Below are 16945 nucleotides of genomic sequence, written 5' to 3'. Positions count from 1 at the left end.
TGGGCACTAGGGCAGCTGTATTGAGTAGTAATTGGGGATTTACTCTTGTTACTGGGGCATCCGTAGGAATCTGTTGCTTGAACAATGTACTACACTTAAATATGGGTACAAAAAGTCATTTTGGATAAGAGTGACACATTAATAATAGCTATGAGGGACAATACACAAATCTGCCAGGAGGTGTCGCTAAATGCAAACAATTTCACTTGCAGCTTCTTTTAATTATTCCTTCGCAACCTAAAGTACAGGACAATTTTAACATTAAAAAGTTACAAACAAGAGAAAACCCATCTAGTCGGTTTGGTAGTTAGCAGCTAATTGATACATTAAAGTGACAGGCTGCAACATATAAAGCCTGCAAGCTTTGAACTGTGAGGCACAGAACTCTTGCCTTTTTATTAGTACAGTACATACAACAAAGGTGAAGGAGAAGCAGTAATTGGTAGAACTGAAGAGCAATTCATAATGTGTGCACCATTCTCACATATGTTTTTTGAGTGAATTAACTACTCTATAGAACAAAGGTTTTGAGCAATATGCTCCTGCATTCTTGCAAGGATTTGCATTACACTGCAAAACCCATGTGTTCCCAATGTTTCCATAAAAGAAACAACTTGAAAAATGAAAGATATTTTCCAAACTACACCATTACATTTCTTTTTAATGAGGTTTTGAAGAGAAAGTGAAGGGATAAGCTTGTAATTGCTTTTGTTTTAAAGTAACACTTTAAAAAACACAAAAGTGACCTGGCTGAATAAACTAATCAGCCAGGTTAACCCACATGGGTTTCAATCAAAATTCAACAAATTGTGTATGCTTAGCCCCCCCAAAAAAATACATTAGTAAGGTTAGTGTTCCCTTATGAAAACTATGAACGTAATGAACTTTCTTTTTTCTATTTTCATCTTATATCTTACTTGAACTTTTCTCAGGAGCGCTCAGAACAATCAATAGAAAATCACTATATACTGTAATTGCCACATGGCTACAAAGGCCCAAAGAAGGTTCAGAGTTTATCAACAGACACATCCGGAAAGACTCTGTAGCCAAGGACTGATGCCATCTGCAACTCTGGTATCTTAGACTACAGGCCAGACTGAAACAGCAAGCTTCTCGCAGGACCTCATCATCCTACTTTACTTAGGAAAGAAGAGGATATTTGTCTTGACTCTTGGAAGAAAACCATATTTAACATAACCTGTAAAGAAATGAGTTATGAATAGTTCAAGTGAAGTCAAGAGATTTTAAAGTCAACATGTCTAGGCATTTTTTAAGTAACAAGCTCAGTTTAAAATTGCTTCTTCCTTCTGATAGCGTGCTGGCAGGGGAGAGGTTTATGCATTTAACAAACTTCACATACAGAAGATTTAATGGGACAAAACCATTAGTTCTGCAATTTATTTTGAAAAGCTCTGAAAGAGTAATCAACAGATGGAGTAAAACAATTCAGGACTTAAAAAAGCAGTGACTATAAAACAGTTCATTGTGGACAATTTTCCACCTGTTATTTTTTTATATATTTCTTCTTTCTCCACATTTTGTCCCCAAATTACAGATACTTTTTTCTTCAGATCATATCAACTTTGATCTACAACACACATTTCTCCTAGACCATATGCTGGATGAACTAGTGATCATTTTTCAAACTGCAACCTGGAACCAATTCAGGTGAGTGTAAATGGGAAAAAAGGCACTTTCAGTACTGCGCTTTAATGTTCATGCTTTTGCCAATTCCTCTGCCCTCAGTCTACTGGCACTTAGCCAGTTCAGCAGAAGTCCCAGCCTCACCCCCTCTATGGGTCACAGCTATTGAGACACACAGTCTTAATTCAAAACACTGGCATCCGTGTTAGATTTCCCACTACAGGCAGAACAGAGGTCTGATCACAAAGGCAATCATTTCGTGTTTTCATCAATCTTTTGGCTGCCCCTAGAATAATGTATGTTAATGAAAACAAAACGCAGTACAAGTGAAACCTATTATTTGTAAAGAAAATTAGCTGCTATTGGTCTCTAGCGTGAATGAGCACTTTTTCATGAAATATGTATAGAGTAATTAATTGATGGAAATGTACACCAAATGATCACATTTTACCAAACAAGTTCTACACAAATTACAAAACTTGACTGATTTTCTTGATGCGGTGTCACACAATTAGATGGTCTCCTTTCATCAGTAGACCTCTCAATGTTGCTTTTAAAGAGTTAATTACAGCTTCAGAGGCAATCATATAACCACAAACATTGTTGTCAATCCACCCACTTAAAAAGGCCCCAGTGTCTGAATATCTTCGGTTTGTGCAGTAAAACTGTGCCAGACATGTTTTGGAGGTTAAAAAAAGTCAAGAATCTTCCGGGAGTTTTGTTAAAATTGGCTCCATCAATTAATCTTCTTTCAGTATACAGCATCATTAATGGAACTGAGATGGTCGAAATGATTTTTTTTTCTGTTGGTCATGTCTTTATCACAACATTTTAACTGTTTAATAGCTGAAATAAAACCTAGTGGTTAAAACAGTTTCTTGCATTTAAACATTGTCACTACCGTTTCTACAATGAAGGAATAACCAATTTCTCAGTTAACTTGTTGTAATTTCTGTTCAATAAGAGTTTACATTTCAACCTGATTTACATGGAACTGTAAGTCAGAGAATGAAAGATATCCTTATATTTATGTGCAGCAAAAAGGGGAAAAAAACCTATACTGCAAAGTTGGAGTTAAGTTGAATTTCTGCCCACCATGTTAAAGTAATTTGGAAGCAGCCAGCTGAGAGTTGGAATGCTGTTCAGAGGCTTGTTATGGTTCATTTTATGAAAGCAGCAGCATCAGTTCCCCCAGGACTATTTATATGTGGGCCTGGTTGTAATTCAGCACATAGGCCTCAGCATCCAGAACCATATGGTATACTGTCAAGCAGTCAAAGTACTTTACTGATGCTTTGTAGGTGTGTATTTGCTTCCATTAAAAACACATTTTCATATATTTTATCCTTATTTCATATATATGTAGACAGTATACACAAACCAAACAGGAAGCACAACTAAAATCTAATTTCCTTATGCTATGGATACTGAATTCTATGAGAAACTCTTTTAAATGCAAAAATATATTAATTTCAAACATTAAGTGCATTTCATTAGGTTTCATTCCTTCATACTTATTTGAATCGCCTCTAAAGTGTCCTGTCTAAAGTAATACAAAAAAACAGCAGAAAACAGAATTTAATCAGTAAAACAAATATCTACTCTGAATCAGTCTGTTATAAACAAATGGGCTGCTGCATGAATTTCCCTAGATGGGTGTGTAGTAAAAAGAAGAAGGATGGCTCAATCTATTTAGTAAACTTTAGTATTTCATTTATATATTCGCAGTCTCATAGCACTGGGGCCCTGGGTTCAATTCCTGGGGTTCTGTCTGTGTGGGATTTGCTCTCCATGTGCTCTCCTGGGTTTCCTGCCACAGCCCATAGACATGCTAGGAGTCTGATTGGCTTCTGGAGAAACAGGCCCTGACGTGAGTGTGTGCTCTGTGAAGGACTGGTGACGAGTCCAGGGTGTATCCTGCCTTGGTGCTTTTGCTTGCCTGAAGAGGTTCCCAGCTCCCCCCTACCCTAAATTGGATGAAGGGGTTAGAAAATGGAGGAACGCTGTATTTACAGTATACTACTGCTTAGTGGACTATTATAAACCACAATATTTTGATTATTTATTTGACATGAGGAAAACATAAGCATAAAGCAACACACACGTGCAATACCCACAAAACAAACGGGCAACGCTAATGAGGTCAGCGTGTCTGACAACACACCTGCACCACTGCCTTGATCGCTCACTCCCCCCCCCCCGATCCTCACAGTGGTTTCCCTCTCCTCTGGGGAATTCAGTGCTTTTTGCAAGGAGAGACAGCTGATCCTGCCCTGATTGCTTCCTCTCCTGTTCAGCACACTGAAGTCACATACTTGCTTTTGATCAGCGGTGACTGCCAGGGGAAACGGGCTAACCTTCACTTTGTTATGGCTTGGACACTCCTTTCGTCCGGAGTGAGGAGAGAACGGCACACTGGGAGATGACTTTCAGGGTTAAGAGAGGGAAACCACCACACACAGGCCTGCAAATTTCTGCTCCCACTCAAAAAAGGTTCCCCCACTGGACTCGGCTTACATCAAGTGTAACAAAGTCAAATTAGTATTTGAAAAACGCCATGTCTGCCTGGTCCTTGCATGAATAAAGATGAAGAATCCCCTCCAGATAAAAAAAAAAACATTTTAAGACTGAGGTAAAAGCACAATAAAATTAATTAACCCAAACCACTGTTAAATGACAGATGTTTTGTGACTGAAAGATAAATTTGAACGCATACTCCACATTAAGTAGCTCAAATTGTAAAAATTATTGACTGTGGTGCAGTGAATGGTACAAATTTTAGGTTCATGCCAGTGTCGTTGCCCTTATCCAACATCAAGGTGTCAACTTCTAACTCCTCATTTTTTTTAAATCCAGTGCTTCTGCAGCTCTCATGTTTCAGACACGTTTCACAATAGCCTGCTTGTTCATTGATTCAACGATTGAAGTTTCTGTTGTTTGCTTTCCTGTTTATGTGGCAATTACTCTTTTATTGGCATTTCTTGGCTTCAGTTGGTGCTGAGCCTGCTGGAATGGATGTTTTCACCAAGGTGAAGAGAAGATCTATTGAAATCCTGAGGAAGGGGGTTGACCAGGCTGGCCCACCTACTGGAGCTCAACACTCCACTTCCTTGCCATCAGACAGGCAGGATAGGTGACTGGAAGGCTCCAGCATGCTCATACCCATTTTACGACACACACCACAGTCAGTTTGCGACCTGCATTGAAACTCATTATTATCATTCACAGCAGTGCCCCGGGACCACAAAACTTAAAGGCAGCCTGTAAAATCTGTCAGCCTCAGTCAAAATTAAATGCTTCCTGTTTTATTTTTTTTTATCACCTTAACCTTATATGAGGGCTGAAAGTCCTCCTTTGTAGGAACTTTCAAGTCTTGCCATAAATGTCATGTTTTTGCCAGGCCAAGCTTGTGGTAAATGGTCAAGCTCATTCTATCAAAAAGTAAGCCCCTTTTCAGCATTTGAAAATGAAACCTGCACTTTAGTATAGTAGTATCAGTCAGAAAACCAGTGTTCTTCCATAGCCTGTCTGTAAACTGAAAAGATTAAGTAATCCAAAGGGAACCTGAATATTCCCAGAGGAATTCCCACTAGCTGGACATCAGCACTTGCTTACTAATATATCTGCCAGAAGATCTAATCAAGGCATGAATGGCATAAAAAAAAGTTATAGCCAAGTCCAAATAATTACTCAGGTCATTGCAGCTTTTACTTAACTTAAGTTACTTAATTTATTGTGTTAAAAACTAATGTGCAAGCGATTTTAATCCTTTATTGAATCAAGGGGCCAGTTTTCAAAATATTCTTTTAACACTTGTGTCATCCAGCACCCCGGTGTCCTCTCTGGCTAGAATCTGACCTCTGAAAAATGCTCAAAGCACAAATGACATCAGCTTGTGAGAGAGGTACTCCACCCCTGTTAAATTAATCATGTAAATGAATCAAGCCAGGGCAGCCATCATCATTTGCTTGATTTTCAAAACTCCTCCCAGCTCCTCAATCCCAGAGGCTGACATCAGCCTCCAGTTGATTAGAAAGAAAAAACAAGGTCATACACAAATATGCTAACATAGCAATGAGATAAAAAAAGGTGTCTCAACTGGATAAAATCAGTTTTGAAGGCTCTTGGAAGGGTGTCTCTCAGATGAATTCAGAGTGTATCTAAACACTGCAGTAAAAGTGTTATCGCCAAGCACTACCATTTGCTATTCATTGGGCGTCTGTCCATAATTCATCTTAAACTTCATTTTTATTCTGGTCCCAAATGCACAGCAAAAGAGATTACCAACCTTGCACGCTGGTTCTGAATCTGTGCACGCACAAGTTTCTTAATTTTCCCCAGCTAGGGAGTAGAAGAATGAATATCATTTGCCAAGATCAAACTGGGTAAGAAAGAAACATTTTAACAATTCTATTCTAAAATTTGTTATTGTACCCCCAACACCAAATGGAAACCCTTAAATGCTTATAAGTTATACAAGAAGCAAAATAATGGAAAGCAAGAGTTCAGTGCAGAGCATTTTGGTTGTATGCATTTAAGTCTGTACCGGTATGAAATCTAAAAACACTGTTCTAGTGCTCATAAATTCCTAATGGGTATCACAGCTTCAAAATGTGTTGTGCTCAAGTAAATGTACACAGAGACCACCTATGTTGTTATTTGTTACCCATCTGTGTTTGAGTAATAACTGATGACAATTAGCCTGCAAATCAAATTAATTAGCAGGTTACTAGTACAGAGCATCTTTTCAGTCTAGCCCAATTACAGACAAAGCTGTGCCATTCCAGAGGTGCAATGAAAACATGTTTTTGACATCTGACATGTTGATAAATGATACTGATAAATTCAAGATGGCTTGAGAAGAAAGGGTCACAGTCCTTAGCAATGTCTCTGAATTGCATCATTACTGGTTACATTATGAATAAAGACTATTTACACTGGTTTGATTGTTTTGGTAATAAAATGCCATTAAAACATCTGCAGCTGGTTTTATATGTAGCTGGAAAATGCCTTCTGTGATGTCATTTATTACACTTGATTTTCCTGGCTCAGGTTGAAAACACTGACTTTTTTCCTTTCTGTTTAATGTGGGTAGAATAAGGAAATGTGGAGTGTTTAGCTAACATAAAAAGGCTAAGGTATCTTTGCAACTTTTGCTGCACAAAAAGGAATAATAAGCAATACAATTTGATGTTGAAGCATATATCCACCTTTTTCTCTGTGTAATAAACTGATTATTTTGTGCACACTTGTAGTAACATTCCAATATAAAGCACAGACAAGCTGCAGAGAAGGACAAATTACTTCATGAGAGCAACAACAACAATTTTTAACACTATTAATATAATCACATATACTGATCCATTTCAAACTGAAATTGGATTTTTCCTTCAATGTAATGTATGTTCTTCAGGGTTTCTTTTGGAGTACATCAATTTAAACTTTTATTCAATGGAGTTTTATGTTTCCATATAAAGTATTTTCTTGGCTTTTAGCACAGACTTTATAGGCATATCGTAGAAGCTGGCCACCATCACACTTTAAGAGAATGAATAGAGGCTTCTTTCTTTTTTACATTGTGCTTAAATACTACAGTTGTGACGGTCAGATCTTCCTTCATAAATAGAAACATGCTTTACTGCTATCACACAGCACTGTAACAATATGTTGCATAATTCTCATTTCATTTTTTTGTACCACCCACCTCTGCACACTTCTCCAAGAAGCAGAACTTGTCTGCTTTTTTTTCAGGCAATGCAGCGCTCAGTGTGAAGCTCTCCCTTAAATATGATGTGTTTCTACCAGATAACTCCTAACTCTTACATTTTAATCGATGCCTTTGAAAGCAATACAGCTTGTGTCTGGAAAAATCCTAATTTTCAGATGCCTGAAAGGCTGTCTTTGTCTGGAGATACTTTTAAAGCCCCAAGCCATTCCCCGATCCTCCTCCTGATACTGTAACTGATGAAGTAGACAGATCTGAACACAGAGACAGCACTGTTCTCAACACACCAGAAAAACACACTCGGCTTAAATGCTCACTTTCGCCTTCCAGGATTACCAAATTAAAGTTATAGTCCATCAGAGTGGGTGGGGTTCTTTTTCCTTAGTTCTGCTGCAGATCAATTTTTGCTCCCTTGGAATAAATTGATCAGTATAAGTAATGAAATTCAGAGTCAAAGTCAGTCTTTTAAGCTGGCCATTTTACAAATGTGGAAACCATAGAACTTCCAACTTTACACTAGTTTCTTCATTCGCTCATCAAACAGTTCAGCCTGCTTGTTCTCCTCTTAGTGCCCAACTTTCCAGAGAATCAAAAGGTTAGAAGGTAATTGTTTCAATAATGGGATTGTTCTCTGAGCATTTCCTGTAAAAAAACAATGACCATACTTTGCCCACTGCTTACAAATAAGAATGGACGTCTTCTTTTAAATGGTGTTCTCCTGAAAAGAACATGGAATTACAAGTATTTGTTTTTCAAATTAAATTTTTTTTACATTTGTGTTTTGCAAAGAAAAATCTTGAATATTGCGGAAACAAAAATTTTAAAGGAATGGAAAGTCAAGTAACATTTCCAAGTATAAAAAGTTTGAAGGAAAAAATGCTTAGCAATAGGCGACAATCAACACTTTATCATCAGTGAAATAAACATGTAAGAGCAGCTATCTGAGACTTGCCTGATCAACAATACCTTCTCATAGTAACAATGTGTCTATAACAGTAACAGTGCCTGGAGGTGGTAGGGTTGTCTGAAAAGGTTTTGGTTTCAATTAATGTGAATCACTTTCACTCTGCTATATGCCAGTGAACAGTAATGCAGAGCTCCTTTTACTACTTAACACTGGCAAGAATTCTAACTTCATGAAAGGCTGAAAGAAAAATGCTATCATTATTTCATATATACATTTAAATAAACATCTAACAAGTACAGGACCTCCAATTACTTCTGAAGTAAACCGCATTTGTCTTGGTTGTTAAGTATATATAACTTTTTTATTGAACATTAATTATTTTTAAAAAGAAAGGAAATAAATAAGATCCCACTCCCCAAAAGCACTGTAAAGTTTGGGCTTTACAATACAGTACCACAAACACTCCACTGTGCTGTGTCTGATCCATCACTGACATTATACTACACGGCCAGATACCCAGGCTAGCGGTCCTATTTTGAATGGCTTACATTGGGTCACAGTGAGGTCATAATAGTCATCCATCAAGATGAATGCAGCACAGCTACTGGAAGCCCAGCCTTCCATGCGTTGTTTTACCCCTATCGATTTCAGCAGTGGCTGAATAACTGAACAGCAGCCATGTCAATGGACATGATAATCACAGTCCTGCAGCCACTACAGCCCCGCTGTAGATGCTATTGAGAAAACGAGTGCTGACATCCCCTTCTCTGTTTCAGTAGGTGTTCTCTCCTGCATATCACCAAGATCAAGCTGTCTTATCTAAGCTGATGACAGCTATACATCTAAAACCCCATCTTATCTCCTCTTAACCAGTGTTTACTTTGACTGCGCTCTGTAAAATGATCAAGCACATATATCCAACAGGGAGAAAAAGATGACGCTTTGTGTCACTCTTCAATATTGTGGTTCAGGTTTCATAAATATGTTGGAAGGAGCAGTTTAGCTCTTCTGCCTGCTTTGCAACTTTAATTTAGTCATTTTTGCATGCTTTACAATGTCTTCCTTACTGTTATCCGTCTTTCTTTCTGTGCTTATTATTTGGAAATGCTGCCTGTTCACATGCCTTCTGTTTTCACTAAAAAAGCAAACTTGAGTAAAAATGAGTAAAATTGTGTCTTTTTTACATTAATATTTTGTTGTGACTAATATTTGGATGCAACTACAGTATGTCAATTTTTATTTATTTGATAATCACGTTCATACATTTCCAACAGGCTGAAAGACCTGGAATGTGCAGTGATTGGATTTGTTTTGCAGATATGAACCATTTGGCAGCTCCTGGTAGACCAGTGAAACTAAAATTAATGCTCAAAATGAATTGTTGGCCCTAAATGTTTGTTTATTTGTACAGTAAATATCTTACTCCTTAATACCAAAAGAGAATTATCTTCTTTCCTTTCCTCCAACGTTAGGCCTGAAGAAGAGAGAAAGCAACTCCATTTACTCTCTCAAGCACAAAGGAAACATCAGTGTGAGAAAGGTCACTTTTCCCAGGCTTTCTCGTTTTTTTTTTTTACTGTTTTGTTTCTATTCTCAAGTCCTTTTATCTTCAAATGCAAAGTTGGGAAGAGACCCTAAAAAATTACATCAGGCCCAAAATGAAAATGTTAAATTCCATGCCAATGTGTTACTTTTTTGATAGCAGCTGGAATCAAAGATGATCAAACAAGGCCTTAGGGGATCTGGCAAAATCATTCTTTTCATGATGACTCAAAAATAACATATCTGAAAACAATCTTCAATCGTATTCTGTAGTTAAGAAATCCACACACAAAAAATGAAAAAAAGAACATATGTATTTATGAAGATTTACACTCTGGCTCCACACGTTCTGAAGTTAATTCAAGTCTTAATTGGGTTTAAGTGTTTTTTTTTCAGCCTGTCTCATACATATTAGAACAATATGCAAAAACATCTGAGTCTACACACGGGACAAAAGAGAAAGTGACTGAGATGTTAACTCTTCCAGAAATATTACTTTTTGAGAGGTTTATAAGCATTACTAATGCAGGAATGGCTTGCACGTGATTTTAACTCTGAGGAGCAGTTCAGCCATGCTGTCTGGTGTGATTTATCAAAGCCAGCAGCTGATGTAAGTGTAAGTTATACAGTACGTGTTTAATTTGATTTATTGTTCATAAAGAGAGTGTGGCTAATACGTTACATTAGCTATGCCTGGAGATCTCTGGTCTGCTTTAAACATGCAAAGTCAAGCAAGGCCAGATATTTCTGATTGTACAAACTGAAGAAAATGAATTATTTGAATAAATTACTAAAATAATCTTTGATGCAAATAAATGCAAACTCTTTCACCTCACATGAGAAGGAAGATGCTTAAATGCAATTAACTAGAAGTAACGACCTTTCACTCACTCCTACATTTATCATTTTTCATGCTATGAATTGTTCTTTAGAAACTGTGACAAGTAGCCAAATGTCAGCTGAGTGCATTGCATGGAAAATCATTAGTTTGGTTAAGACATACTGATCAATGACTACAGGAAAAAGAAATAATACACCTATTAATACACAAGTAGCATCTAAACCTAATCATCAAAAGGTGCATAATAAAGTGCTGCCCAGCTGAAATAATTTGGAAAGTACTCTCCAAACAAAACATCAATAACTATCTAATGAAATCAAATTACTGTATAGTCTTACCACGTCAGTTCAAAGATTTGATTAACACATTTCTCCACATCAAACTTAAACAAACAATAGCGTTTTTTGCTTTTGAAAGAACATCGGTAAGTACAAATTCAACTGGCCTCATACGCAGCAAAACAATAAACAACTAAAACAATAACACAAACTCAATATATTGTATGCGTTAGATGTTAGACATTCTTACTGAACTTCCCAGTAGCACAGAGTAATATTTCATCAACATGACTAAGGTGACTTTTGAATATTATTTACCCAATTAAAAGTCACTTTTCAAAGTCTCAACAATAGTTGATCTTGTTTGGCAGTAGCATTCTCCATTAAGACAACACTGTTTTACTTATTTCTTCCCTATGTTTTGTTTTCTATGGAATGTTAATATCATTCCATTATTGATGCAGATAAACATATTTATGTTTTTTTAGCTAGCTCTAAGATATTCTTCACTAGATATTTGTTATGAATAATAGTTACAGTATAATTACATCAAGTGTTTAAAAAGTAGGTTGAAGCACAGAGTACAAAAATATAACGTAGGATAGGGATGTTAGGCATTTCAGATAACATTTACGTGCAGGAGCAGTTTGCAGCCTTACCTGTAAAAAAATGTCACCAGCAGCACATTCAAGAAAGCAACAAAGGTTTAGCTGATTACTTTGTGCAACACACTGTATAGGAAGCAATACCTACCACAGCATTTCCAGGTGCCTAACATTTCAATAGCAACAATCACACTGCTGAAGACATCACCATCTGCTGAGCAGTTGAGCGAGTTGATGTTATGGTCAAATGATGTGCGCAGACCATGAACAAGAACTGATCTTCAAACAGGAAAAGTCTATTGTACCATGTTTACATTTATTTCTCAGCAAGGGACATCGTAAATGTCCTGCAACTAATGTTTTTTTCATCAATTGTGTGCAACACATAAATGTTTCTTGTGATGTGGACAGCGGTGTGGTGGCTCTGTGACTAAGGATCTGTGCCTGTGGCTGGAAGGTTGCTGGTTTGAATCCTGCGGCCAGGAGAGGAATCCTACTCCACTGGGCACCGGAGCAAGGCCCTCAACCCCAACTGCTCCAGGGGCACCGTATAAATGGCTGACCCTGCGCTCTATCCCCAGGCTTCTCTCCCTGTCTGTGTATCTCATTGAGAGCAAGTTGCGGTATGCGAAAGACAAATTCCTAATACAAGAAATTGTATATGAAAAAAAAGTGATCTTATCTTATCTTAAAGTGCATATCACATGCATGGTTGGTGAAGATAGTCAAAACCCTAGGTCATTGGATTCTTCATTCTGTTGGTCTGCTCAGAAACAGGTTGAGTTCACGACAGTTCCACCTCAGCTAGTGTAGCATGAGGAACACTCACTCTTTTGGGGGGTTCAGATCTTCAGGTCTGGTCTCAAAGAAGCGCAGTACATCTTCGCTCTGAGAGATCTGGGAAGGGAGGCGCACCAGGGCCTGTGGAGTAAAATGAAGCAAAAAAAAGCTTTGAGGAATTTGTGGGTAAACATGAGAGAAGGTACCCATTTATACAGCCTCAGTTTCCAACTAGCTACTTGGAAACAGGATCTGTACAGCCAAGTGCTAAATGAAATTAACTTGAAATACTATATCTTTAAATCCATTCTCCTCAGATCATCTGAGATGTGCAAATAAACCAAGCTTTACTACGGGAGTTGTTTCTCTTCTCAAGAGTATTGTGTATGATGCGCTGTTTTACTTGCAGTGGGGCTAAAACTTTTATGTCTTAGGTTAACATGTTGTTTAGATGCCATCTTTAGTAGTAGATATTCAGTTGCTATGGTATTTGTAACACAAAAGGACTACCATCAAAATAATAAGGAGCAGAAAAAATACACAAGCCTAACTAGAGAAACTGAGGACAGAACAAAAAGGACAAAAGTTAAAAATAAAGAGGTTCTGCATGTGCCACATGTAGCATTCTAATTGCAGGAAAGAAATCTGTTTACACAGCATGGCAATCTGAACGTGCACTTCATCTCCAATTTCCCGAGGCTTACAGCCAGCAGGCACAGAGGGGAAAGAAAAATGTGTTTAAGGATGTGATGTGATCAGAATGAGTGTTTTCTTTAGCAAGATGATTTTAGATCTTTAACTTTGCACACTCCAGAAGCCCTAAGTAACACTTTTTTGTGTTACTTAGCAGCAACTAACAATGAAAGAACAAACATTAAAATGTTTTTATTGTGTGCCTAATACGGAGCCAACATTTGAGAGTTTTTGCTTCCCAGTACTTTTCTAAAAAGGGCTAACACACAGTACCTGCTGCATCAACTAAAATAATCACTTTATATTGGTTCTGTGAGAGGCTGGCAGCATTATTTAAAGCAAGACTGCTCTGCCATAATTGCAATATTTTCTTTTACTGAAGTGGTTGAAGAATTCAGAGTGTATTGGTCATTTTTCCCTTCGTAAGACAATTTTCTTCATGTATGTTAGGCAATTGAAAATTAAAAATGCAGGCAATTGAAATGGCCCACCTTCTAGACTTTGAGCCCGTAGTTTTTTTTGCAGTCAGACACATGCCAATTTGAAAAGCAAAGACAAAAGATGAGCGAAACTCAAAATGACAATGGAATAAGGTGGACATGATATTTGACTCATGCCTTACAACCCTCTAAAAGCATTCAACAACCCAAAGCATCCGAAACTGGAAGGAGCAGTTTTAAAATCCTTTTCTAGTTAGAACACTACCTGCTCTTCCTTAATCACATTATTGACCCGAACAGCAGTTGCCTTTTGTTCTGTTTGAAATTTCCATTTGTTCTGCAGTCCTATTAAAAAAAGAACTGATTGAAGATCATGCCGCACTTAGGTACTGTGTAATCTCATGGGCATATATTTTAAAAGCATGAGGGCTGTAGAAAACTGCCTCATTTTATCGATGGAGGTTCTAGGACATTAAAATTTGAGTCTGCTCTCACCTGCACTCTAACAGCAGGAAAAGAAAAATGGCAAATACATTCAGATTAATATTAATAAGAAACATGATATACAGAAATTAGTTGGAATGAACCATCTAAATTAATCAATTTTAGAATTCACATAACTGTAGTGGGAGTATGGTAATGCTGTGTACCCAAAAGCAGAATCGTTCATTTCAGTCTTGGCCACAAGTGGAACTCAGGCAGCACATAGGCTGAAGACAGAAAAATAAACGCTAAATTTAATTACTTAATGATCTCTGTCCAAGAGGCATCCAGATTCAGTAAGGCACTTGAAGCTGCCTTTCCTTCCTGTGTCTTTTTTTAAAAAGTGTTGCATGTCATGAAACTTTGCTTCTCAAGAAACTGCTTCACCAGCTGGCCTGCGCTGTTTGTTGATGTTTGTTTGCATGTATCTTTAAGGATGATGTGGAGCTCACACGGAGTAGATCTTGGCACAGTGTCTAGAGGAAAAGGGGGTGCCTTCAAGGAAAGCAGGGAGAGGAAGAAGCACAAGAGCCTCAGATAGATACAAGACAGAGGAAAACAGATGGTGGGTGATAAGACAATAGCTTGCATTCATTCAGCTCTTTAAAATTAATGAAATGCACTTTGTTTTGAACATGTACATACATTTGGCCACATAAACCGTGTTTTAAAAGCAAGAATAATACAGTGTATTGTGTTAAATAAAAGAGAATTGAGTGATTATTTAGTAGTTTAGAGGACACACTTTCAAACCAGTGCAATTTGTGACTGAACCCAATAATTCACTATTGTGATGGGACTGAAACCCAGATAATCACAATTTTGTCACAAAATCACACTGTAAATGCAAAAGCAAACGTCTATAGGGCTATGTTTCTTAAGACTGAAGTTATTACTAGTTATTTCTTTCTGGACATTTTCTCATTTTTGCTTCTCTAAGAAAACAAAGTTTTGCATCAGTTTGTTTACATTCACAGAAGGAAATTACAGTTGCCGACACAAGCTTGTTTCCTTTTGAACAAAAGAGTTTCCTATGAAGCCTGGTGGCTAAGATATCACTCAAAACCTGATGATAAAAACAAAAATACTGGTCCCTTCCATTTAATCCATCTTCACAGACCAGAGAACATTTTACTCTAACCACTTTCAATTCCTGTTTATTCTTTAGGGAATTGCTCAAATCCTTTCAAAACAACAGAGGCTGTTGAACTTTCATTTTATTATTTTCTCCCAGTTGAATTATTTGGAGTACAAAATACTGAATTAGACATACCAAATGCTTGCATGTATATAATATTTTCTGCCTGGTATAACACCAAGGTCCTTTACCTTTTCAAAGCATGATGCTGTGAGTGTTAAAAGCATAATTGTATACTTATACATAGAACTTGTAGAAGATTGGCTACTATTTTTCTATTTTTTTTCTGGTATTGGTGTAAGTGATGTATTTTTGATTAAATAAGTTAAACAAAACATCAGAACTCTTCAGATTTGCTGAGTACTCAGTACAGAGTATGCTGTCCTTTAGCAAGTTCTTGGACCAGTTCATCATCAATACACAAATACAGTTAAAAGGACTGTTTCTAACACACAAGTGTTAATTAGTTTTTAACAGCACACATCTGATTGCTGGCTAGTAAAATTTAATAAGCATTCCTCACTGCCTTGTTAAAATAGAAAGGAACCAAGGGAGGGTTTAATCAATAACATTTGAAATCAGAGGCATAAATCTAAAAGAAAATACTGACAGTGTTCTCCACCCTAAAGGTTAGATCATTTTCCATAATACACTGGCCTCTTATATTGTACAGCAGCCTGAGATCACCAGTCTTGCAAAAAGCATGAGAAATGTACTGTACATCATTAATTACTGAAAATCTTTTCCTTCCAGTTACTTTAAAGTACCACCAAGATTCTGAGAGCTCCAAAGTCAAGGAAATCCTGCACAATGCAGAAAACAATCAATGAGTGTCGTACACAAAATCATGTCAGTAACGTGTGTCTGTAAATAAAACCAAGATCTATGTACTCTGTGGTGTGTACCTTCACAAAACATTACCCCCAAAATAACAGTATTATGATTTCCTTTGATCTTTGTTATTATGTTATTTATTTGGACTTAAATTAGTTGCAGATTAATTAAGTATTAGTAACTGCGTTTCAGTATTGACAGACAGAACATACTTTCTTGTTTTGTCTAAATTTCAAATACTTGTGGGTCTCTATGAAAGCATGTAAAATTTGAGTGTAACCCCCCATCCTTTCTGGTAAACGTTAAAGTTACTTTTTTGAAAATCCTGTTTGCTTGTGGCAGAACTGGTGTACGTAGATCCCGGGACGCATTTCATTCAAATGGGTGGCCTAAGCATAAAAAACATCCATCATCTGAGACACCGAAGGGTCGATTCAATTAGCCAATATATCAGCAAGGCTAATTTCACTTCAAGGGAATTATCTGATTCCTGTAAACAGAAATCACAGTCTATTGAAAGATGACCAAATGTTTTGGGAAGAACAACCTATTGCAGTTTTTGCAAACAATCCAGCAAAGCTAAGAGATTTAATTCACTGTGTAAACAATAGGAAATTTACATCTTACCCAGTTTCTTTTTAATCTTCAATAAGATGGTTGGAATTTAAGGTTCAAACAAATTTCTTTAATCAGACATTTAAAAACACAATTGTGCCAACAGGCATCATACTGAAGCAGGTCTTATTAGTTGGCTTTACATAGTAGTTTATGGACTATTTATTTAATCTACAAGAAATACCATGAATTTTCTTCTTGTAAAGTAAGAAGTAACAGAAGAGGCAAGAAAAAATATAAAGGAATAAGTCAAGGCTAATTCCATGCTGAAAAGCATGATGAAGAGTACTTCAGGAGCTCTTAAGTGAAAAACAAGTTTTTTCTTTCTAACCTTAATTAACCTTTAATTGTTCCTTTGCAACTAACACAGGCTACCACAGCTCCTCACTCTAAACACATAATAATACCATGACAGACTTT

General features: G+C 37.0%; 1 protein-coding gene across 3 annotated transcripts in view; it reads right to left on the bottom strand.

Moving 5' to 3' along the window:
- Positions 1-16945, bottom strand: part of sh3pxd2aa (SH3 and PX domains 2Aa) — a 143733-nt gene that overhangs the window by 78507 nt on the left and 48281 nt on the right. For all 3 annotated transcript variants that reach the window (XM_015347566.2, XM_015347564.2, XM_006630757.3), the window contains exon 5: positions 12372-12463. In XM_015347566.2, the coding sequence (XP_015203052.1) occupies positions 12372-12463 (92 nt within the window). The remainder of the gene's footprint in view (positions 1-12371; positions 12464-16945) is intronic.

The sequence above is a fragment of the Lepisosteus oculatus genome, chromosome 4, assembly GCF_040954835.1.
Source record: "Lepisosteus oculatus isolate fLepOcu1 chromosome 4, fLepOcu1.hap2, whole genome shotgun sequence".
In the NCBI taxonomy this organism is placed as follows: Eukaryota; Metazoa; Chordata; class Actinopteri; order Semionotiformes; family Lepisosteidae; genus Lepisosteus; species Lepisosteus oculatus.
The sequence above is the reverse complement of the archived record's forward strand: the minus strand, read 5'-3'. Positions and strand labels throughout refer to the sequence as shown.